This window comes from Primulina eburnea, chromosome 4 (assembly GCF_022965805.1).
Source record: "Primulina eburnea isolate SZY01 chromosome 4, ASM2296580v1, whole genome shotgun sequence".
NCBI classification, from domain to species: domain Eukaryota; kingdom Viridiplantae; phylum Streptophyta; class Magnoliopsida; order Lamiales; family Gesneriaceae; genus Primulina; species Primulina eburnea.
In genome coordinates this window covers 42,415,114-42,437,591 of record NC_133104.1, presented here as the reverse complement: position 1 = coordinate 42,437,591, position 22,478 = coordinate 42,415,114, and the positions used below count along the sequence as shown (strand labels likewise).

The following is a 22,478-nucleotide window of genomic DNA, read 5'->3' as shown; positions in this document are numbered from 1 at the left end:
TTAGCTAAAAATGCTCGACAAGGTCTAAATGAGCTGGAAAATTAGTTTTTAACGAATTCGAAAATGAGTCTGTTAAAAAAAGTCGAGCTCGAGTTAGAGTTAGGTTTGTTAAATATGATAAATGAAATATTAACGAACTGAGTATCACACCCTGGCCCCTTCATTTTTACGACTAATAATAATAACATATGTGAAGATTTAGAGTCAAATGGAGTCGTGCATTTTTATTGATGCTGGGCTTTCAGAATGGGGGGTCTAGTGTGTGAAAAGGGTGTGAAGAGGAAGACTTCAAATGAGGATGCGGCAGACAACAGCTACCAAACAAATGTAGTGTGCTGCGAAGTCTTAGTTTTAGCCTATATTTCACTCCATTTTTGGGAGTTTAGTCTCCTCATTTAGTTCCTCCATACTGGTTGGTAATGCCTTTCTAACTGAAAGTTTTGTTATTGACCATACAAAAATAACTTTTGTTACTTTCAAAACGTTTTTGCCTGATTATCTGCATTTATTGAATAGCTTCATCAATCATTAGCTCCTTGTTCATCAGTTACACATAAAATATGATAATAGATTCGAAATCAAAGCTCACTTAGCTTTCTGCAACTTCATTTGTATTACAATTTAATAAATGAAATTTACTTAACAAAATCCCAACCTAGGCAACATGTCAATCTAATATTTCACACAAAATTTCTCGCTTGCCTCCCACATATTAGGTAGAGTCAAAAGCCACATTCGTGCCATTCAACCAAGAAGTACCCTGAATGAAGGATTCTACGTTAAACTTTGAGGCCTCTGCTGCGGTAAGACTAGGCTTATATCCCGCCCATTGGACTCGCCTGCTTGTGTTCGAACCTGGCCCAGCATTTGCATACTCCCCATAGGAAATAGTACTAGGTGGATCACTTGCTTGCCATTGAAGCCAACCCAAGGGGTTCAAGAAACCACCAATATTTGTTTGCAGAATAACAGTGGTGGAAAAGTTCTTCCATGGCCTTCCAAGAAATGTCGAAGCTGTTAAATTATCCAATGGGCTCATTTCACATCTCTGGATCGAAATACCCGTGTTCTGATTTGGATCTGTTTTCCCTTGAGCCGTTATGGTCACAAATTGGTTAGGCAATGGTTGCCTAGGCAAGATTTTGCAGTCTTGGAAGACAGAGGCAGAGTTTCCGAATATGAAGTCGACTGTGCCTGTTACATCACATTCACGATAAAACTGACGGTTGGAATGTGCGTATAGCGTGTCTTGGAATGCCTCAAACGAGCACCGGTAGAAGATTGACTTATCCGATCCCGACCGTAAGGCCACAGCCTGGTTGTTCTTTGGGCCGGCCTCATTTTTGAAGCTTATGTCTCGGGCCATGAATCCTTTCCCCATTGCAACTGTGGATGATAGAATTGACAAAATCACAAATCAATGTCCTAGAGATACATGGATATAAGCACATACAATCATATCTCACAAATATGGTCTGGTAGCAAGTAGCATCCTCTCATCCAGTTTGAACAGGTAATATTCTTGAACTCAATCTCGAGATTTATATATTTTCTCGACAATCAATATCCATGTACTTTCAGACACTAACATTTATTTAATGAATAAAGATTTTGAAGAGAAACTTACCAAAAGTGGCGGTGACAAAAGTTGCATAACCAGTCCCATTACTCCGCCTGCCGGAAATAACGGTGGCTGCTTTTCCGTCACCGTAAATCATCACATTCCACTGATACTTGCTCAACACCACATTCTCCACATACTCCCCTGCCTTTACGTAAATAACAAAAATCATTTCGCTCTTGTTCTGAATTCTCCCCACCGCCTCATTAATCGTTCTCACATCTCCACTACCATCGTTTGCCACCGTGACATTCGGCTTAGGCTTACCCACCTGGAGGATCCGCCGGTGGGCCGCCGTGAGCCAAGATGGAGATCCATGCTTCGCCTCCAGTAAACGGCGGTGAATCGGGATGTTGTTTTCTTCTACTGTCTTGAGAAACTTCGAGACAATGGCTAAGCTGTTGCTCGCGAATTCAGTAGAATTCTTCATCAAATGCCTTACCTCAGTGACCAAAGCTGCATTTACCTCTTCTAAAGCATCGAAGCACGTTTCTTGGTCTGTGATTACGGTGCTTAGCCACGTTCTCAGGTCGGTGATTTTTGAAATGGAAATCTGGTTGCCGTGAATGGAGGATATGCAATCGTCGAGGGAGTCGACAGCGTCGTGCAAAACCGTCTCGCAGACTTTTAGAGCTTCTTTCACTTCTGGGTCATCCGCTTTGTTGATAAATTTCTTCGGGAAAGTGGACGATACCATCTTCAGAGAATTCATCACCACCAGTAAAGAAAATTGGAATATCTTTTCCGGGTCGGTGGTATTGGAAGCACTGAGGCTAGTTAAACACGAATCTGGATACAGAGTCACGCTGCAGACGGATTTAACCGCCTCCACCGGGTAAATTGCGGCCGCTGGAACATCATCGGCATTGTTGTTGTTCTTCCTATGAACCAGAGTTCCGGCAACTACTCCGATTATCAGAACTATAAACAAAACAAGAGAAACTGAAAGAATTATTTTCTGGTTGCGGGTTTTTCTTTTGAATGCTGCTTCTTCGAGCTCATCCACTCTGCCATATCCCTTGAAGGAAGTGCATGTGTCCATTATTACAGTTAAAAGCTTGGATTTTTCAGATCGGCCAGTGAGATTCCGAAGCTTTTGAGGTCAGCCGACCGTGCTTCTAGTATTTATTTTTGCCTTGCCTAATTGGCTGGAAAGGGAATGCGATATTTTCTCTCTTTATCAAAAATACATTATACATACATAATTTTTTTTTTTGTTTTTCACCCAACATTGATTTTGTCTTAATATTCAACGACTGTCATTGAAAAAAAAATAAAAAAAATAATGGTTATCCATCGAAATATATGATATTGGCGTATAATTTCACATTAAAAACAATGTTGACAGGAAAGTAATGTTCTCAAGACCCAAAACTCTTGACGAATTGACCAATTCCCACCGGAACAATAAATACCGTCACATCAAGGTAGCAATACTGTTGGCAGGCGCATTGATGACACTTGTTAAAAGGACATCAACCTTTTACTCTCGCTGTTGAGCAGATGTTACGAGACGGTCTCACGAATCTTTATCTATGAGGTAAGTCAATTCTAACGATATTCATAATAAAAAGTTATATTCTTAGCATAAAAAGTAATTTTTTTCATGGATGATCCAAATAAGAAATCTATTTCACAAAATACGATCCGTGAGATCGCTATTATTGTTGTATGTGATGAAAAATAATAATAATGCGGTAAATATGTAGAAAAGGAGTTGACTTTATTTAAGAGATAAGACCGCCTGCCATCGAGTATAGTTAAATCAATGTCACGCTACAAGTGGCGATAGAATCGGATTCAAAATGAATAAATTGTCGAATAGTAACGTAATACGGGAATTTGCTTCAGTCCCAAGCCGCTTTTTTTGCTTTGTTTTCAGTCCTAGGTATTTTTAGTACCACCTTTCCACCTGAAGTGTACCACATTTCCACATGAAGTGTCCACATTTGTATGAAATAGTACCAAATTTTGTGGATAGGGAGTGAATGCAAAGAAATATTTATGATTGGGGATTTTAAATAACTCCCGTTGTAATAACTATGGATTGACGATTAGTATTTAGTCCGCATCACTAATGGGCCTTCTTATTGAACAATACTCACTACCTTTTAAGGCCCAATCAAGCTTAAAATATTCACGGATGAGATTCCGAGGTGCAAGAGGCGCTCATTCATTGTGTCTGTGGAGACACAAAGAACAAGCAAAAGGAAATAAACAATTTTTTGGAAAAAATTGATGCTCTGGAATTCGGGTTATGGTGCTAAGTTTGGTTTGTTCACCTTCGTTTTTACTTTATGTTTCCTTTTATTTCTGATGGTGCACGGAGGCCTTCTTCATGGCAAGAAATCGATTGATTAATTGTTGTATTCGCATTTCCAAGCTAGGAATGACAAAATGTGACCTCACTGAAAATTTGACGGTGCAATATATTCGATAGTGTCCTAACAAAACTCACGAACTCTAATCTACAACAACAGTAAGTACCATGATATTGTACGTAGTACAACAAAATAAAATGAAAGAATTGTCCAGCAGGGCAGTATTCCTCAGTTCGCTGCTGCATTCTTTGGCCTCCTACGGAGGCTTACTTGTTCTGCGTTGGATTTGATCTGCTAGGAGGTATGTCTCGGAAGCTCGACTTAACCTTCTTGTATGGATTCTTCTCTGTGACGTGCAAATCTCTGAGAGCATGTGAAGATGGATCCACACCTGCCATGGAAGAGGGCCGTATTTGTGTTTTTGGCAGTGGGATCCGAGTTGCTTGCGTTTTATGCTGGTGGAAATGCAGAACGAACGCTAATGCCAGAATATAACTGGCCAACTTTAACATTCTGAGGTAGGGCTTCATCGTGATAAGATGACACTAAGATTGTTCTCAATAGGTTTTGAATGTGATATATTAGGCTTTTGTAATGATGGTACACACACACACACACACACACACACACACAGATATATATATATATATATATATATATATATATATATAATACTTTTGTATTTGGTTTCACAATGTTCTTGGAATCCTATGCTATATGGCAAGTGAGATCATGTGCTGCTTCTTTGACTATCATGCATCCGGATTGGGTAATTTTCAAATTTCTAGTGCGGTCATGTGGTTGACACGTGATTATATTTTTATCTTACGAGAACGAGGTAATATATATATTTATATAAATGTGTGTACGATTTGATTTCTTTCTTTTTTCATTTAAGGGATTCTGACCATGAGAATAGCAGAAATTGATAGTTTTTTTTTTTTTTTTATTACATTACGCTGCATGTTTATGTTTTAAAAGCTTGAGAGCATAGTTTTTTTTTTTCTTTTTTGTCTCAATCTAGCTGTTGGAAGTATGAATAAAGAAAGTAGTGAAAACAGTGTTGTTACTCTGTGAAGCTGTGTCTGGTTCTGCAGTCGAGAGTTTCGTATGCTAGATTCGTATCATTTATATATCTGAATTCGTTCATTTAAAATTTTTGTATACTGATATAATTTCATCAAATGTAAATTATTAAATTTTTTATTTTACCCTTTGCAGAAAAATACTGGCCCCTCTGATTTGTTACTGTAATAAAAGATACGCAACATGCAAGGATGCGAGTCGCGAGGTATCAAAAGACACAGATTTCTTATCGTAAAGCTTTTATTTATTCTGCCACCATGCAGGAACTTGGAAGTGAGAAAAACGTATAATCACATACAAATTAGAGTAGGTCTCATGTGAGACCGTCTCACGGATCTTAATCTGTGAGACGGGTCAACCCTGTCCATATTCACAATAAAAAGTAATACTCTTAGCATAAAAAGTAATATTTTTTCATGAATTATCCAAATAGAAATCCGTCTCACAAAATATGACCCGTGAGATCGTCTCACACAAGTTTTTGCCTAAAAATTATATGATAAAACTTTCTTTTTTGTATCTTTCATTTTCCTGTCATCTGACAATTTAAGTCTTTTTTTTAAAATATTGCGTGTGTAAGGTCTAGAAGAAAAAAACTAAAATCGACAACAAAACAAATTAAATATACCGGACTAAGATTGAAATTTTACAATATCAAAGACCAAAATCACAAAGAGATAAATATATAAGACAAAAATACGATTTTCCCAAATTATATTTTAGGTCGTGTCTGAGGAGATGTATTTGAAATCAATGTATTTTCATTATAGTTTTATTGTTTAAAATAAAATAAAATACCAAATATTAAATATTTGTCATACTTGTTTACATGTTAAGCATAGTATAATAAATTTAAGATAATATCACAAATGAGTGAACTTGAAATTCTTCATAATTAATATAAAATATTATATAAACAAATAAGAGGTGAATTTGAAGTTTATGGTCTTACTTCCCTAAACAATAAAAATATATTTGAATACATTTGAAAATCATCGATCCAAACGCAATCCACTAGTTCTTATTTTTACATTTGATTTTGTGGCCAAACTACTTTACAGCGATCAATCTCCTTTGATTTTTATACCCTAAAATTTTGTAATTAAAAAATACATTTTACCTGCTATTAAATTGATATTTTTCTTTGACATATTTTGCGCAAATGGGGCTTGGTCAAAAAACACCAGCTTTTAGAAAAAAAAATAAATATGCAAGGTTTTTTCATGTAAACACCAATAATTTTTTTGGAATATATAGCTTGTGATGGAACATAGAGCTTTGGTTCGTGGATGGATTTGAAAAGTCTTCTTATTACTTAATTGTGCCTAAAAGTTGTGAATCTTGACTGTGTTTAATTTGTATTAGTTATTAAAAAAAATAGTAATAAATTAAATTGTGGTCGTCGTGCTCTGACCCATGGCTACAAATTGTTATTAATTTTGCCTTACAAATCTCCACGCAAAAAATTAAATGAGCCGACCATGAGCTGCTCCTGGCAGATTTCTAGGTGGAGGGAACATGAATGAACCGACCCACATGAGAATGAGAGGAATTCCGAGACTGTTCAATGTAATGGATTGTACAGTTGAAGAGGGCTTAAAAGATTTGATTGGTACTGCTCATATCACGAAGGTGCATTTTCTTTTCGGGAGCTCATCACATAAGAACTCCAAAGTTAAGCGTACTTGACTTGGGGCAATTTTGGGATGGGTGACCTCCTGAGAAGTTTCCTAAGGTGCGTGTGAGTGAGGACAAAAACACGCTGGAAAGACTCGTCTTGGTACAGTGAGGACATTCGTCAAATCTGGGGTGTTACACATTTAATTAAGAAATATTTCAAACTGACATACTCATTTTTATTTATATTAAAAATAATATAAATACAAACAATAATTAATTCATTTGTTCTCATCCTTATGTTTTTCTTTTTATTTGAAATTTTAAAAATTATATATTTTTATTGCTAATAATCATTAATAAATTTTTTTAGTATCGTTCATTTTATTTTTGAATTCTGATAAAAAAATGTGTTTAAAATATTTTTTTATTAAAAAACAATAAAAAAATAAGTTACACTACATAACAAAAAAATCATAATATATTATTGGTCCATAAATTGAAAATAATAATTATTATTTTTATCAAGTGATTTTTTATTAATTATTATGAAATTTTATGTTTAATTATTAATTTTTTATAATTTTATTATTCTGTATTTTGACTTTGATTATAACTCAAAATTCATACTTGATATAAATATATATAATATGTGTGATTGATTGATATAATTTTTCAAAATTAAAATTACACATATTATTTAAGAAAATCAACAGATATATGTAACGATTTAAAAATTATTATCGTATATACAATAAATAATGAGTTTTTTGTTTTTGTTTTTGTTTTTTTGAGAAAACAAAGGGTGAGGTAGGCGGTAGCAAAGCATTATACGAAATTCCATATTTACTCCCTAGTTAAATACGACTCATCCACAGTCCTAGGGTTAAAATGGTATTTTCATTCGACCTCGAAAAAACAATAAACCACCCAACGCGATAAATAAATTGTCGACATCTCCGGGTAAAGCAAAATTTATGCTTCGACAAATTCAACACCAACTTTAGAATTCCCCTTGATACTGTAGAATATTACACCGTTTAGATCAAATATCTCGAGGAATTCAGGTTCTGTTACATTCTATGTTGATGTGTAAAGATGTGTGCTTTTCTGTGTTGTTGATATAATTTTTTTGGGTATTAAATCCTTTGTCTTGCTAGGTTTTGATCTGGGATTTATCAAATCAGGATAATTTGATGATTTGTTGACAACTGCCTTGTTCGGTTTGTGCGCGTGTGTGCTTAGATTGCTCTATTGCCATATTCTTTGCTGTGTCGTCTACAACTTTATGTTTTTGGTCCCATATCATTAATGGACGAAAAGTACTTTCCATTTTATTGATGTAATCTTTACACGGCAGAAATTTTCTGCGTGGCCATTGTGGGAATTGCTCTGCTTTGAGGTGATTTATGGATGGGTTAGGGACATAGCGTTGAAAAAATCGTTGTGTCATGAGAGATGGCAAAGATTGCGGTTCTCTGCTAGCACCAACTTACCAACAGTTGGCTAGTAATTTTATTTTCTCACTGTGACTGTACCTATTAGGTTGAAAACACATGTTGATTTCTTTATCATAATCTGTGAAAAGGTAATTAGCGGTGGGAAAGTTAATGCTTATGGGTAATGAGATAGTGTAGATTGTGTAAAAATCATTTGTGTGAGCATTTTGGAGAGCTATTTTTTGAAAAATTGCATAGACAGAATGAGTTATCAAATAGTGAAAGAGGTTAATGACTAAGTTGTTTGGACTGGCAATACGTTAGATGGGACTTGTTTTTTTTTTTCCAGATGATTTTGTAAATGAATCACAGCGTTAGCACTTCACATCACATTCTTCAAATTTCTATTTATTTAATATAGGTGACTCCAAAGCATGTATTTAATGTTTTCTTTGCTTGATTTTGGTAGTAAATTTGTGGTATTTTTATATGGCACTTGTTGGAAAACCTTAAATGTGTGATGTTTTTTCTCTTTAATTTTTGAGTAACTGATTCCTTTTTATACAATAATGTGAGCTGCCTATACTAGAATTGTTGTAGTTCGATTTTATTTTGATTTGTATGCAAAAAAATAATGCTTTTTTATAAATCTATTTGCTACAAAAGTTGGATCTCCCCCAATTTTAAAGGCTACTTTTCTCATTGCACCAGGAACTATATTATGAGCAGGGAACAGTATAGAAAATTCTGAAATCTGTGACTATTGATTGTGCAGGTTGGGATGGCTGAAAAAGCATGTGTAAAGCGCCTTCAGAAGGAATATAGAGCACTCTGTAAAGTAAGTACCATTTTTTCCTAGAAAAGCTTTCACATACATTCTCATTGCACTCTGTAAAGTGAGTACCATTTTTTCCTGGAAAAGCTTTCACATGCATTCTCATTGTGAACCATATTATACTCCATTATTGAATTATGAATGCTTGAAAAGGTACTTGCTGAAGGACAGGTTGAGTTATGCTTCTTGGATGTCAGATAGTTCATCACTTGAAATTTGATAATTATAGCAAGGCAGGAATGAACAAGTACAATGGAAAATGTATTGCAAAAGTATACCTTAATACTGTTAAGATGACTTTGGCCATGGTAGAAGATATTGTGTGAAGAAAGATAAATTTGATGGTACTTTGTTTAAGGCCCTTTTACAATTCAAAAATTTAAGAATTTTTGGGTATTGGTGCCACTTTCAATCTGTAAATGTGGTAGACAAGGGAGAATTACGGATCAAGTAAAATAAGGGCGATTAAGAAGGCCTTCGTTTCCATTTATCTTTGAAGAAACAAACCATCATCTATTTCCGAGAAACGAGTGTTTAAGAAGATTATTGGATTACCAGACATTCTTATTGAGTCTTTTTGTAGTGATGGATCAACCACCGTGTGAGAACTGAGGTTGGTTACTAGAACCAATAAAAATGGCTTTGTTTATCACTTATTCTGACACAACTTGTTTTTATAAAATGTATTTCTTGTTATCAAGTTCTATATATCTTCGTCTCTGCTTTGCTGATTATTTTGATATTCATTCCCAGGAACCTGTTTCCAATGTGGTGTCACGCCCTCTTCCAAATGACATCCTTGAGTGGCGTAAGTTGCTTGGATTTTGTTTTATGCCTCTGTATGAATACACCTTGCATCATTTCCTTAGCTCAATCATATTCTTTCAGTTCATCTTGTTGTGATGACTCACAGAACTCACAAATCATATGAAAGATTTTTTTATGCATGTTGATATGTGTCTTATATTCTATATTTTGTTGATTATTATTTCATTTACGTCTTACTAGGGACAGTGTTCTACTTTGGCCATGACTAACTATAATGTGGGTTGAATGCGTGTTCCTTGTCTATTATTTTACACATTCTCCTTTATAAAATCCGACATTCTTTACATTTTGATGTGATTTCTGTACACAGTATCTCTGAGTAACCTTTAAGAAGTACATCTTATAAATTGGGGAGTATCTTACTTTGTGATGTATTTAGGGATGAAAGGAAAAAACAGCCTCTATTTTATGTTTATATAGGAAATTATTAACCTATCACCCCCCATAAAATTCAAAAAATAAAAATAAAAAAATAATCTAAAAAAAACTTGTTAACACATTCCCACAGTTTCTGATTAAGTTGCCTCAGTTAATTTGTGGCCATCATCTTGAAAATTCATCTTTGTTGAGATATGAAGGTTAGAGATCATCGCTGGGTTATTATTTTTTGGGAATTCTTCATGGCAAGAAATTTTCTGACCCCTAGGACATGGATATATATGTTTCCTACATTTTTGTGTCCTTGACTCCTAATTGTTGGCATCTGTGCCAGATTGCTTATGATCTTGTGTTTGCATCATTTTCTGTAATACCGTCCTCATCTGCTATTCTGCTGACATTATCTTTTATTGGCTAATTTTGTGGTCAGATTATTTGTTGGAGGGGAGTGATGGAACACCATTTGCAGGTTTTGCCTTTGTAATTTCATTGTGTGTGTATAGCTAAAAGTAGAGAGTTGACGTTAGTATTTGGAGTATTATTGGCATGCCCATTTATGCTAACGGTGTTTATAGATGGAGTACTCATGATGCTAGTTCTTTTTCATTTTTATATTCTCAATGAATATAGGTGGTTATTATTATGGAAAGATAAAGTTTCCACCAGAATATCCGTTTAAACCTCCTGGCATCAGGTGACTTTTCATGGTTGAACTTAGTTACATAGTACCGAACTCCAAATTTCGATGGTGCCATGATCTGCTTAAATTTGTGTAGCCTTTTTTATGTAAATAGTTTTTTATGTCCTCTGTAGTATGACTACTCCGAATGGACGCTTTATGACTCAAAAGAAGATATGCCTGTCTATGAGCGATTGTAAGCTAATTATAGTAATCATACAAATGCTTATTTCATCTTGTTACACTCACACTTCGTCATTTTTCCAGTCCATCCAGAGAGTTGGAACCCTATGTGGTCTGTCTCAAGGTATGGGGTTTTCTACAAGGAAGATAGTTGTATATATTTCCTGTATCAGTCTTAAGTTTCTTGTGCTGACTGCTGATTTCTCTTATTTGCATGCAGCATATTGACGGGGCTTCTTTCTTTCATGGTGAGTTAGCTTTCAAATTGTTGAGAGTGAGAAGATATTATAGTTTTAAGTTTAAGCCAAAATTAGGTGGAGACGGTTGCCTGAATGACTGAACAGACTGGTTTATTTGTTCTCAGATGGACACTAGTCCAACTACAGGCAGTGTCACAACTACAGCAGAAGAGAAACAAAAGCTTGCAAAGTCTTCTTTGGCATTCAACTGTAAAAAGTGAGTGACACGCTTGATGCTCATCTACTGCTCTACAAGATGATTGAAAAATACCTTCGAATTTTGTTTTTATCACAATGAATCTAAGCTTTGTGTCGACATACATATTTTAGAACAAACATAAAATTTACTTGTGTTGTCTTTGAAGATTGGCAACTACTTCTTACTATTTCTTTCTTCGCATTCTTTTGTTCGTTGAACAGCCCAACATTCAGGAAACTTTTTCCAGAATATGTGGAAAAATATGAACAGCAGCTAGCAGCTCAGCAATCAGCAGAACAGGCAGCACCTGCATCCGTTCAAGAACAAAATTTTGAACCCTCGTTGAAGAAACGTGGGACCAAAGAGGAGCCGAAAGACGTAGAAGTCCCAAAAGAAGTGAATAACCAGAGGCAAAGATCTTTCCCTTCCTGGTTGTTATTGCTGCTAGTTTTCATTTTTGGCGGTGTCATGGCTCTGCCTCTGCTACAACTTTAGTAACACACAGACCCATCAAGTGAAAAAATTTGTGTCATTTGTGAGCCTGTAAACATCTTAATTGTGGCCGATCCATTTGTCTCATGGTCCTAAATTCTCGTAGATTTTGTATAGATGTATCAATGAAGGAAAACTGTTCAGATTTTTGGTGCAAATACTGGTATGGTTTATTTCACCATTCATTTATTGGTTGTGCTCTACTACATATTTTTTGTTTAGCTTTTGATTGATTATTAGATTTTTCAGTGTGGATTCAGTCCTCACGCGTCTTCTTCAAAATTTAGCTCATGACTAATATTCAATTCAACGTGTGGCATAAGATTTCTTAAAATTAGGCTTGCGGTTCAGCAAACATGACAAGTTGGGGGGAAAAACAGATGCAAAATCATAGTTAATTGGATTTGAATATTCAGTGCGGCCAATGATTAGTTTGAATCATCAATTGCGCCCTTAATTAGGGGATCAATTAACTCTTTTTCTATTTTATTGTCATATTGTATGAAACCCTCGGATTGCGAGTAAGAGACAGACAAGTCTCAATTTGAGCCACCGCATTGTGCGGCGTAGAAAACTCAATCCTCAACTTCTCATCTAAATCTTTTACTATTTATTAAGTTTAAGCATATTAGAATAACTATTTTTGGTGTCTTTGGTCTGTTTTTTGATTTCCCTATTTTGCCCCTATTTGATATCAAAATTACATTTTTGTTTTTTTTTTTAATTTCAAAAAACATTTTTTTTATTTTTTTATTACAATTATTCAAATAACACTTTAGTACCTCGATAATTTGTCAAATTTCATTTTAGTCCATAAATAATTATAAAAAAAATTGTACACACACGCACCGCGTGTGCAGAGTAGCTAGTACACAATAAAGATTGCGGCTGCCTTCCAATTCTCTAAATCTATGATAAATCAAATTTGAATCTCTCTGTCCCAATATGAATTTGTAACTTTCAAGGTTCACGAAACGACAACTCTTTCATTTCCCGTCGAAAAAACGATTAGAAATTGGTGGTGATTACATCTTTAAGTGGGAAAGATTTACATCTATTACCATAGTAACTCTTTTTGATACAGTCTCTAATGTGGATCGGGTCGAGTTGAAGTTAATCTCACAAAATCAACTCAAGATTTATTTAAATAAATTCTCTAGATATGGTTACTGAAGTCAAAGTTTATATTTTTCATATGTTTTCTTTCATGGTTGATCACCCTTTAGCCGAATAATAATCGAGGCTACAACATATTAAATAATTTGATTTAATTTGAGGAATAAAACTAAAAAAAATAAAATTTATGCATATAAAATTTTACTAAATTAAAGTGTTCAATTTGGGTTTTAGTCGGTACCAAACCAAATTTTTCTATTGAGGCCTTTTGGTTTCATGTAAAACAAAAACAAAAAACAAAAAAATCTTATAAAGTGAATGATATTTTAGTCATAATTAAAAGTAAAATGCTCCTGGCTCCAGCATAATTATACTATTTTACATGCTTATGTCTCCAAGATAATATAATCCTTTACAATTGAACCACTTATAATTGACTTGCTATTTTCTTGATTTCTTGTCTGCAAAATCTGAAGCACAAAAGGGTGTTCTTGTTGTTTCAGTTCCACAGAAGGTAAGCATATTAACGACAAAATCAATCACAACTCTATGATCACGCTTATTTAGAGGGATTATTTCATGCTACCAAGGGCCAGAATTTTTTCTGGCCCAATTTTATTTTTTTTAATTTTTTTTTCCCATGAGGTGGAATCTCAACCACTCATATGGGGTGTGGGCACTGCCCCACACCCATGATCGAACTAACCTAGAGCACAATCTTTGTCGTTGGTCCTGTAAATTTGTTGCTTGCTTTAATATTTACATTACAATCATTCTTCAATACGAAATCCTTTGCTTTTTGCTTCGGTAAAAGACTTTATTATCCACCCACCAAAATTTGTCGTAAATTTTAATGCAACCGAGGGCCCTCTTATTGGAAATATTGAAACTTGAAGATTTTCATGCACCATATGAGGTGAAAGATAGTCCAATGAATGGTTTTGTGTAACGTTTTGTTGAAGTTTTTTAGCAGGCAAGGATGAACTTGTCTCCTCCGAACTATGAAACCAGAGATTGCTGCAGCTATGAGTTTGACTACCAGGCAGGATTTACACAGGTTTATTCTTTGTCTATGTAAAATATTCTGTCGTTCTTTATGTATTTGAGGACACTATTTTTCAGTTCTTGAAGTTAGTTGATAAAACTTTAGCTGGATTCCATTTCAGTTCTTGGAAGAAGCAAGAAAGAACGCAAGCCAGGAGAGATTTAATATAGCAAATCTTGGAGCAGCACCACAACAGCAATTGGATGGGGAGAAACAGAAGAAGAAATCTTGGAAAAATTCAATCTTTTTTTGGTTCAAGATTGACAGGAAGAACAAATCCACCAAGCAATCTATGAGCGGTGCCGCGGTTTCTAAACCGGGGCGTGGCTGGGTTCATGTTTCTGGTCCGATCCAAGGAAGTGTGGGCAACATCACTCGTAATAGCAGAAAACAGAGGTTGGCATCCGGTCCATTAACCGGTCTTTTCGGTTCAACTGATCGAGCAGAGGATTGTTATCAGGTGCCTTATATGTGCCTTGGCCAGCTTAAGAATCCACACAGGGTTCATTCATATGGACCTGTTTACTTGGTGACTTAGCAATGGACCAGAAAATTGTAGTATGTTAGAGGTCTTTTTATGTGTTTCTATGTGATATTTGAATGGTGAGAAAATGTCATTGTTGATGAAAAGAAAATGTGCAATTGTCCATCTTTCCTACTTAACTTCAAATATATTGCCATCTGAGATATGAATTCTTGGCTCAGAGTTAATTGGAAATCTGTGTTGATAATTTCACCATAAAACCAGAATTGGTAGAAAGCGTGACTATATTACTGAAGGAAAGACGAAAAAATACCAAATCTTTACCATTGAAAGATTAATGAAGAAATATACTATTATTCCAACCAACTGTTTTTCTTTTTTATCTGACTCTCTTCTGTAAGATATGGGAACTTTTCCATCTTTACAGAGAAGCACAACCTATATATCTATCAAACATACAGCATAGCCACAGCCAGTGCTTCTGTTGAAAATAGCATTCAAGAATCATGGATCCAACCTTTCATCTCCATCAAGAATTAAAAAACATCGAACAAATAAATGCATTAAGTCGAAGTTTTAATCCTCGCCTACATCTATATATTCATGAAGTTTCCAAAACGATTTATAGCGTATAAGAATAAAGCAATTAACTTCGTCCTCGGATTCCTTGCTCCAGATCAAAATTCCTAGGACTAGAAGGAATGGTTCTTCTATTACCACTCAAGAGCCTTTTAAGTGATCTGAGTCTCGTTGGCATTGGTGACTTCTGTTCTTCCTCTTCATTAATCTGTGTTGGAATATCAATCACCAATATCCCATCTGGCCTATTACTCCTAGATAACGATGAGGGGGATGAACTAGACGGCTCATTAATCGCGCAATTTTGATGATCTTCCTCCACACTATTTGGACCAAAAGTGCTAACTTGAGTTTCATTACCCCAGAATAGGACATTGGTTGGAAAATTTGGAGTTTCTGTCGAGAAACTTGGATTCTCCGCTGCAGGAATTTGTTGTGTGGTTTCTAATGTTGAATCAGCAGCAGAATTCTCAGAGGATTGGGACTGATTCGCAACAGGGTTTCTACATAGGGGACAAGTAGAATGTGATTGAAACCACATGTCAATGCATTCTACATGGAATCCATGATTGCATTTCGGTAGAAGTCTGGTTTTTTCACCTTCGGTGACCTCACAGAGACACACTGCACATTCTAGCCCATCTTTGAACTCTTTTGGATCAAACAGAGTGATCGGTATGGTTTTGAGGACTGAAGGATCGAGGCCACGGCGCAAGGCGGCAACAGCTGCTGCTTCTTGATAGCCAGAGGAGAAGTCAAGTCGGCGGCGGCGCCGGGTGGTGGTTGTGGGATTAACTTGGCGACGGTACCAGAACCATTTGGCGTAGAGGTGGAGGCAGAAGACAAAAATTATAACGAAAGAGAGAAGGATTAGGGTCACCACCATGATCTTTCCCGCGAGCTCAATCACACTCGAGTCACCAAACTTCCAGACCCTGAGTCTGTCATTTTCTTCAAATCCCAGAAACCACAAAACAAAGTTGAGATTTTGATGGTAAAAAATGATTAAAATGACGACAAGATTTCTTGAAATTCAGCCGAAAGATTTTGTTTTAGCTCTGTAGCATTGAAATTTCAACAAATATATGGTATGGAGGTAGATCCCAGCCAAGATTTTACGCAAAGTATAGCTTCAATGACAGATTGTCGAAATTCTAAGCACTAAAGATAGAGATTTCTACCAAAGCCCAAGAAAGATATATATCGTCTATCGTAGAAGAACATTCAGGTGAAACTCAGAAGAAATATTAAGGTAGCAGACTGGAAGATGAAGACGAAGATGAAGTGGGCCGCTTCAGAAAAATCCTCCTCAGCATAAATTTATATATGTATATGAAAGATTAAAAAAAAAATCTACTCATCATCTTATCAAATAGTGAAAAAAGATGAGATTCATTCGGGTCCAACCAATCGCTGAGTTGGGGAAAAAAGCAAGTGTTGCAATAAATAGCAGTAAGCGTAGACTTAGGATTGGTGTTAATGAAGCTCACACGGCGGCGTTTTGAACGGGCAAGGAAGAGAGAAGCGATCCATCAACTTGGATTAGCTTTCTTGGATGCTTCCACATGTATTGACCCCTACATTTCAACCTTTTTTCCTTAGTTTTTCTCTAAATGTTTGGTAAAATACACCTTACTTTATAATAATAATAATAATACAATTTATTACATTCAATGTTTTTTTATATCATTAATTTGATGTAATATGTGAATTATAGGTAGAAATAAACAATTCAAACAAACTTATATTGGAAATTTTGACGTATTTGACGACTGGACTTACATTAGTTAGGAGAGAAATGCTTTAGTTTGATTTGACCATAGAAGAAGTTATAAGTTGTGGAGTGTTCAAATTTGTCTTCTCGATTTGAATTTGAAAATTTTTGTACTCATAATTTGTGGGTATGTCGTAACTTACATTACTTTTAAATTGACGTGTAAATAAAAATATAATAATTTCGAATTTCCATGGATTTTCTAGGCAGGTAGACTTTTGGATTCCAAAAATTTTCTTGTTGAGATTAAATTAAGACAAAATTTACTTAGTTGGTGAAACAGAAACATGAGTGCTTTTTCGGAGAATGGGTCATACCAACTCTCTTTAGAGTAAATGCCCCTTTTTTCAACAAACATGTTCAATATTTCATCATTTTGCTTTTGATCTTCTTTTTTACTATGATAAAAATTTGTGTGAGACGGTCTTACGGATTATATTTGTGAGACAGATCTCTTATTTGGGTCATCAATGAAAAAATATTACTTTTTATGCTAAGAGTATTACTTTTTATTGTGACTATGGATAGGGTTGACCCGTCTCACAGACTAAGATCCGTGAGACGGTCTCACATGAGAGTCACTCTTTTACTATATCATTTATTTTGTTTTGTTATAATTTATTCTATATTCTAATCAAGATATATGAATAAAAAACTGCAACCTTATGGAAGACCTCGCGATTAGTTCGGAATTATGGAAATAAAATGCAGGAACGATGAAAAATAACTACGTATTTTAGTAGCGGAGAGATCCGGAGGAATACGAGTATTATAAGTATCCATTACTTAATATTAGTGTCTTTCTGCACGTGTTGCGTGTTTTTATAGATTTGTTTATAAATTTTTTTATGAAAAAAATTAGAAATTATATTTGTGAACTTAAAATTCAATTGTCGGTAAATTTTTTTTTAAAAAAATATGCAGACAATTATTGGGAACTTTTGTTTTGAAACCCTTCACACCCTTTTCCTTTTTTTAATACACACAAAATTACTCGAGTTTGCTTACGACGCATGGTTCATTAATTAATATATAAATATATATAAGGGATCCGTTTCCCCAGATTGGGGGTCTGAGTTCCCAAATTAAGGAGGAAAAAAATGAGCAAGGGTCGTTATCTGAAAAGTACTTTCAAGTTCCAACAAAATGATGAATATGTTGGTGTGGATTATCTAATAAATCATTCACGAGATCTGCAACATGTAAATAATGTTCAAAAAGAATATTAATTAATTTTAAGTCGAGACACTAGAGATTTCTTTACCATTAAGACGAATTTGTCTCGCATTTGGTGTTCACGTGATTAATTCCACCCTAAAATATTTACATACATATCATAAGCCTCACTGCTCTTTTCTTTGATTTTTATATAATATAGTGTGATTTTGTACGTATCTGTTTGTTTTTAAAATTAATCTTGAGAAGAAGCAAGGAGTACTTCATTCTGCACGTCATGTGTCTACATGATATCGAGGCTGCGGCCACTAGAGTCCAATTAAGTATTGGGCCGCCCCACTAAATATTGGTCCATGATAGTGAGGCTACAGAACCATGAAATATTGGGCCGACCCACCAAATAAATATGAGTTAGACTGGTAATGGGTCACTCTCCACCGACGAACGATTAGATCAACCACCACGAATCCATGAGCTGGATGTTCCTTTCGTTGAACTACACAGGCTCACTCTTCACGCCATTTCTGTGATTTCACCTCAACTTGTAGGAAAGGGTTGGAAGATGATGGAACGCGAGCACTCGGATGAAGAGGAGGATCACGAACACCTAATTTCTCAGAATGCCGGGACCAACGACGTCGTGCATTCCGCCAACAACCGCCGTTCCTCGTTTCAAATCGACGATTTGAAGGATCAAGTCTCGACCACCTCGCGCAAATGCAATAAGAGGTATCTTTTTGCCTTTTTCTTGCCCTTGATGATTTTGATGCTCTATTTTACGACGGACTTGAAGAACCTTTTCCAAACCCGCATTCCGATGGCTACGGATCTCGGGGGCAATCCTTCGGTTAATCGCATGCGCGAGTCCGAATTGCGGGCTCTGTATTTGCTTAAGCAGCAGGAAATTGAGCTTTTCAAGACGTGGAATCGGACCGCATTGATGACAAAATTATATTCTGATGATGCAAGTAGTAGCGGTGTGGTGAATCGGACTTCTGTTCACAGTAATAGTAAAGGCATGGTGACGTCTTCAATGCTCGAAGATTTGAAGTCTCGTGTTTTTAGCCAAATTTCATTGAACAAACAAATTCAAGGAATTCTTTTGTCGTCCCATGAAAATGGGGATTTCGTGGATTTTAATCAGAACTACACAGATGCTAGTTTTGGGGGTTGGAGTAGGTGTGGGACGGTGGATCAGAGGTTTTCTGAGAGGAAGACCATTGAGTGGAAGCCCAAATCAAACAAGTATCTGTTTGCAATTTGTACTTCTGGCCAAATGTCGAATCATTTGATTTGTTTGGAGAAGCACATGTTCTTTGCAGCTTTGCTTAATCGTGTTTTGGTGATCCCTAGTGCAAAGGTTGATTACGAGTTTCATCGGGTACTGGATATTGAGCATATTAACAAGTGTGTGGGAAGGAAAGTTGTGGTGACATTTGAGGAATTATTCGAGAGTAAGAAGAATTCTGTGCATATCGACAAGTTCTTATGCTTTTTCTCATTGCCCCAGCCTTGTTTTGTCGATGATGATCATGTGAAGAAGTTGAAGGGGTTGGGTCTCACATTTGGTAAGATTGAAGCTGTTTGGAAGGAGGATGTGAAGCATCCAAAGGAAAGAACTGTTCAGGATGTTTTGGGTAAGTTTACCTCTGATGATGATGTTATCGCTGTTGGAGACATGTTCTTTGCAGAGGTGGAGACAGACTGGGTAATGCAGTCTGGTGGTCCTATTGCCCACAAATGTAAGACATTGCTTGAGCCACATCGGCTTATTTTGCTCACGGCTCAACGTTTTATTCAGACATTCTTAGGGAAGGACTTCATAGCCCTTCATTTTCGGCGACATGGTTTCTTGAAATTCTGGTTTGTTCTCATTCATTCAGGTTTTGTTTCCAATTTTTGCAGTGTCTTTTTTAACCTCTTATCGAACTTTGTTGATGTTTTTCCAGCAATGCCAAGAAACCAAGCTGCTTTTACCCTGTTCCTCAAGCTGCTGATTGCGTAAATCGAGTGGTTGAACGGGCTGGCACTCCTGTCATATATCTTTCTACAGATGCTGGGGGAAGTGAAACTGGTTTACTGCAGTCACTCATTGCCTGGAACGGGAAGACTGTGCCACTTGTTAATAGACCTGGTCGTGATGCTGCGGAAAAGTGGGATGCTTTGTTATATAGGCATGGACTTGAGGAAGACCATCAGGTGAGCTTGCAATTTACTTGTTTCTTTAATCGCTTCAATTTCAAATCATTTTTATCTGGATGAATTACGTAATTTCGGTGTTCACAAATTTGTATTATTTATGTTAAAGGCAATATAACTTTTAGCACAAAATAAAACACGATCAATTTAGCTCCTGATTTTAACAGCCATAAATGGATCAGAAATCTTCTGTTAGTTGTTGGAATAAAAAAACACTGACAATTGTTGAAGCTAGAGCAAGTAACTTTTAAATAAACTCTAACTTTAAAATTGAATTTTCATCATGAAGGTGGAAGCAATGTTGGATAAGACTATTTGTGCACTGTCTACTGTGTTTATTGGATCCTATGGATCTACATTTACGGAAGATATCTTGCGGCTTCGTAAGGACTGGGGTTCAGCATCTTTATGTGATGAATACCTGTGCCAGGGTGAACTCCCCAATTTTATTGCAGAAGAAGAGTGAACACTTAAGGAAAGCTTGCTGTCATCTAGATGCTGAAATTAACAACGATTGGAAAGAGTTGCTCTGCTAGATTATTTTGTCCAAATCTTTTATTACCACCCACCACAGACTATGTTGGCGTGGATAAGCGGAAGATATGGCCGTGAAACTAGCTGTGCTGGAGTTTGTTCGAACAGGTAAAACACATCCTGCTATGGAATCTTGGCTAATTTTTCTTGATCTGCATTCTGATGGATGATTCATAGGCTTCAGCACGAGTGATTTTGTTTATTCAAGTTGATTGTTTTGTCTAACTTACTTCGGTGCATTGTGTAACATTTCGTTGTTGTGAATCTCCTTCCCGGCTTGGTCTGATGTACAATTAGGGGCAACTTTGAACTGTTACATGTTATGCTGTGGAATAATGAGAATATATGTTTTGACAGTTTATTTATAACATTTGACATTGACTCGTAGTGTACAAAAATTTTGCAATCTCGCGGCGGTTGCGGTTCTCTTGCTTCAGACATTGTCCGAAAAACCCATTTCGGACATGAATTTGCTGCATGGCACACAGAAAATTATCAGTGTCAGGCCACTAAAACTTCAAAAAATAACCGGAGTTATATTTAAGCCGACTTGATTCTCTTCTCGCAAGAATAAAGATAGTTTTTGTAAATACAGAAAGCGTGATTTCTATGGCCACACACTAACTTTCTCCTTCTCATACTTGACATACAAAGCAGAAACCGCAGCGACGAAATACAAGTTACAACTGAATGAAAATAATAGCTGGTGAATGATAGCTTATCACTCCCTGTCCAGTTGCCAACTCCACCGATAGCAGAGCACCTAATCCAAGAATGGCAAGCCGACCGTGGATACGCTCCGCATAAGAGCTGAACCCGAACTCCACACTCAACCCTTCCGACAAAGCTTCTTTCAGTGCTACCGGAGGCAGGAAAATGCTCGACCCGGACCCGGACCCGACCCAATTTTCTTCCCTTTTTTGCTTTTCCTAAGCTCGGCTTTCTTTCCCGTGCCGCTGCGGTTACGACGCCGGACCTGGTATAGTCGTTTTTCGAAGCTGTCGCCCTCCTTGCCTGGTTCGGATCTTCTTCGGCTGTGACGCGGAGGATAGAGATGTTTCGAGGACGTGGGTACTGGGGGGCCGAGGATGGGAGTGCCGAGCTTGGTTTGGGGAGTTGGAGAGACGAAGGTGGTAGAGTCGCCATCAATCTTATGTGTGGGGCACTCATTTCTGATTTGATGATTGGGTTGGATATTGGGCAAACGGACTATCAATCAATATATATTACTATCAACTGTGGTGCCACTCCAAAACATGAAACACCCCAAAAGGTTAAAAAAATAGCACATTCCTTTTCTTTTATTATCATTGTGGATTTATTTCATTGAGCATGTTTCAGGTATAAATTGTTAAGAGTGTCATGTACCAAGAGATTTATACTATAGTTTTTATAATATAAAAATTTATTCATAAAAATCTAACAATAAATTTAATATAAAATTTCACGATATAATAATTATAAATATCGACGTGTGACATATTTGTTATATCTTAAATATTATTTTAAATTCTTCTTTATGTTAAAAGACTGACTTAATTTTATTTTCAGATTCTTCAGAAATTCATCACACACAAAAACTATCAACATCAGTGAAATTAGATTGTGCCAACTGCCGTACTTCTGTTCGACGCTGCTCTTACTCGAAACAATA

General features: G+C 36.1%; 4 protein-coding genes and 1 long non-coding RNA gene across 8 annotated transcripts; 3 read left to right on the top strand and 2 right to left on the bottom strand.

The window, feature by feature from the left end:
* Positions 1-559: 559 nt before the first annotated feature.
* On the bottom strand, positions 560-2,801 carry LOC140829173 (pectinesterase 3-like). The gene is made up of 2 exons (XM_073192196.1): positions 1,628-2,801; positions 560-1,386 (listed from the first exon to the last, which is right to left on the bottom strand). Exons 1-2 carry the CDS (start codon positions 2,661-2,663, stop codon positions 713-715), a joined length of 1,710 nt encoding a protein of 569 aa, XP_073048297.1. The 5' UTR covers positions 2,664-2,801; the 3' UTR covers positions 560-712.
* Positions 2,802-7,565: 4,764 nt separating this feature from the next.
* LOC140829172 (ubiquitin-conjugating enzyme E2 34-like) lies at positions 7,566-12,106 on the top strand. Of its 2 annotated transcripts, XM_073192195.1 has the most exons (11): positions 7,589-7,712; positions 8,006-8,154; positions 8,860-8,922; positions 9,673-9,727; positions 10,556-10,594; positions 10,756-10,819; positions 10,939-11,000; positions 11,072-11,111; positions 11,208-11,235; positions 11,352-11,443; positions 11,647-12,106. In XM_073192195.1, exons 3-11 carry the CDS (start codon positions 8,866-8,868, stop codon positions 11,918-11,920), a joined length of 711 nt encoding a protein of 236 aa, XP_073048296.1. In that variant the 5' UTR covers positions 7,589-7,712; positions 8,006-8,154; positions 8,860-8,865; the 3' UTR covers positions 11,921-12,106. The 2 variants fall into 2 exon arrangements, with proteins under 2 accessions (XP_073048295.1, XP_073048296.1); XM_073192194.1 differs by lacking the exon at positions 8,006-8,154 and having other exon boundaries at positions 7,566-7,712.
* Positions 12,107-13,392: 1,286 nt separating this feature from the next.
* LOC140829933 (uncharacterized) lies at positions 13,393-14,741 on the top strand. Of its 2 annotated transcripts, XR_012117578.1 has the most exons (3): positions 13,393-13,547; positions 14,007-14,090; positions 14,200-14,741. It is a non-coding gene; the product is annotated as an uncharacterized lncRNA (long non-coding RNA). The 2 variants fall into 2 exon arrangements; XR_012117577.1 differs by lacking the exon at positions 13,393-13,547 and having other exon boundaries at positions 13,947-14,090.
* A 155-nt stretch (positions 14,742-14,896) lies between these two features.
* Positions 14,897-16,171, bottom strand: LOC140830312 (RING-H2 finger protein ATL3-like; the record flags this gene model as incomplete). Its single annotated transcript, XM_073193594.1, has 1 exon — positions 14,897-16,171. A coding segment is annotated over one exon (963 nt), but the record flags the coding sequence as incomplete, so codon positions are not given.
* A 2,363-nt stretch (positions 16,172-18,534) lies between these two features.
* On the top strand, positions 18,535-22,041 carry LOC140829171 (O-fucosyltransferase 36-like). 2 transcript variants are annotated; one of them, XR_012117413.1, is made up of 4 exons: positions 18,535-19,954; positions 20,041-20,290; positions 20,580-20,932; positions 21,482-22,041. XR_012117413.1 is itself a non-coding variant. In XM_073192192.1 (3 exons), exons 1-3 carry the CDS (start codon positions 18,654-18,656, stop codon positions 20,754-20,756), a joined length of 1,728 nt encoding a protein of 575 aa, XP_073048293.1. In that variant the 5' UTR covers positions 18,535-18,653; the 3' UTR covers positions 20,757-21,011. The 2 variants fall into 2 exon arrangements, 1 of the variants encoding a protein (XP_073048293.1); XM_073192192.1 differs by lacking the exon at positions 21,482-22,041 and having other exon boundaries at positions 20,580-21,011.
* The last annotated feature ends 437 nt before the right edge of the window (positions 22,042-22,478 follow it).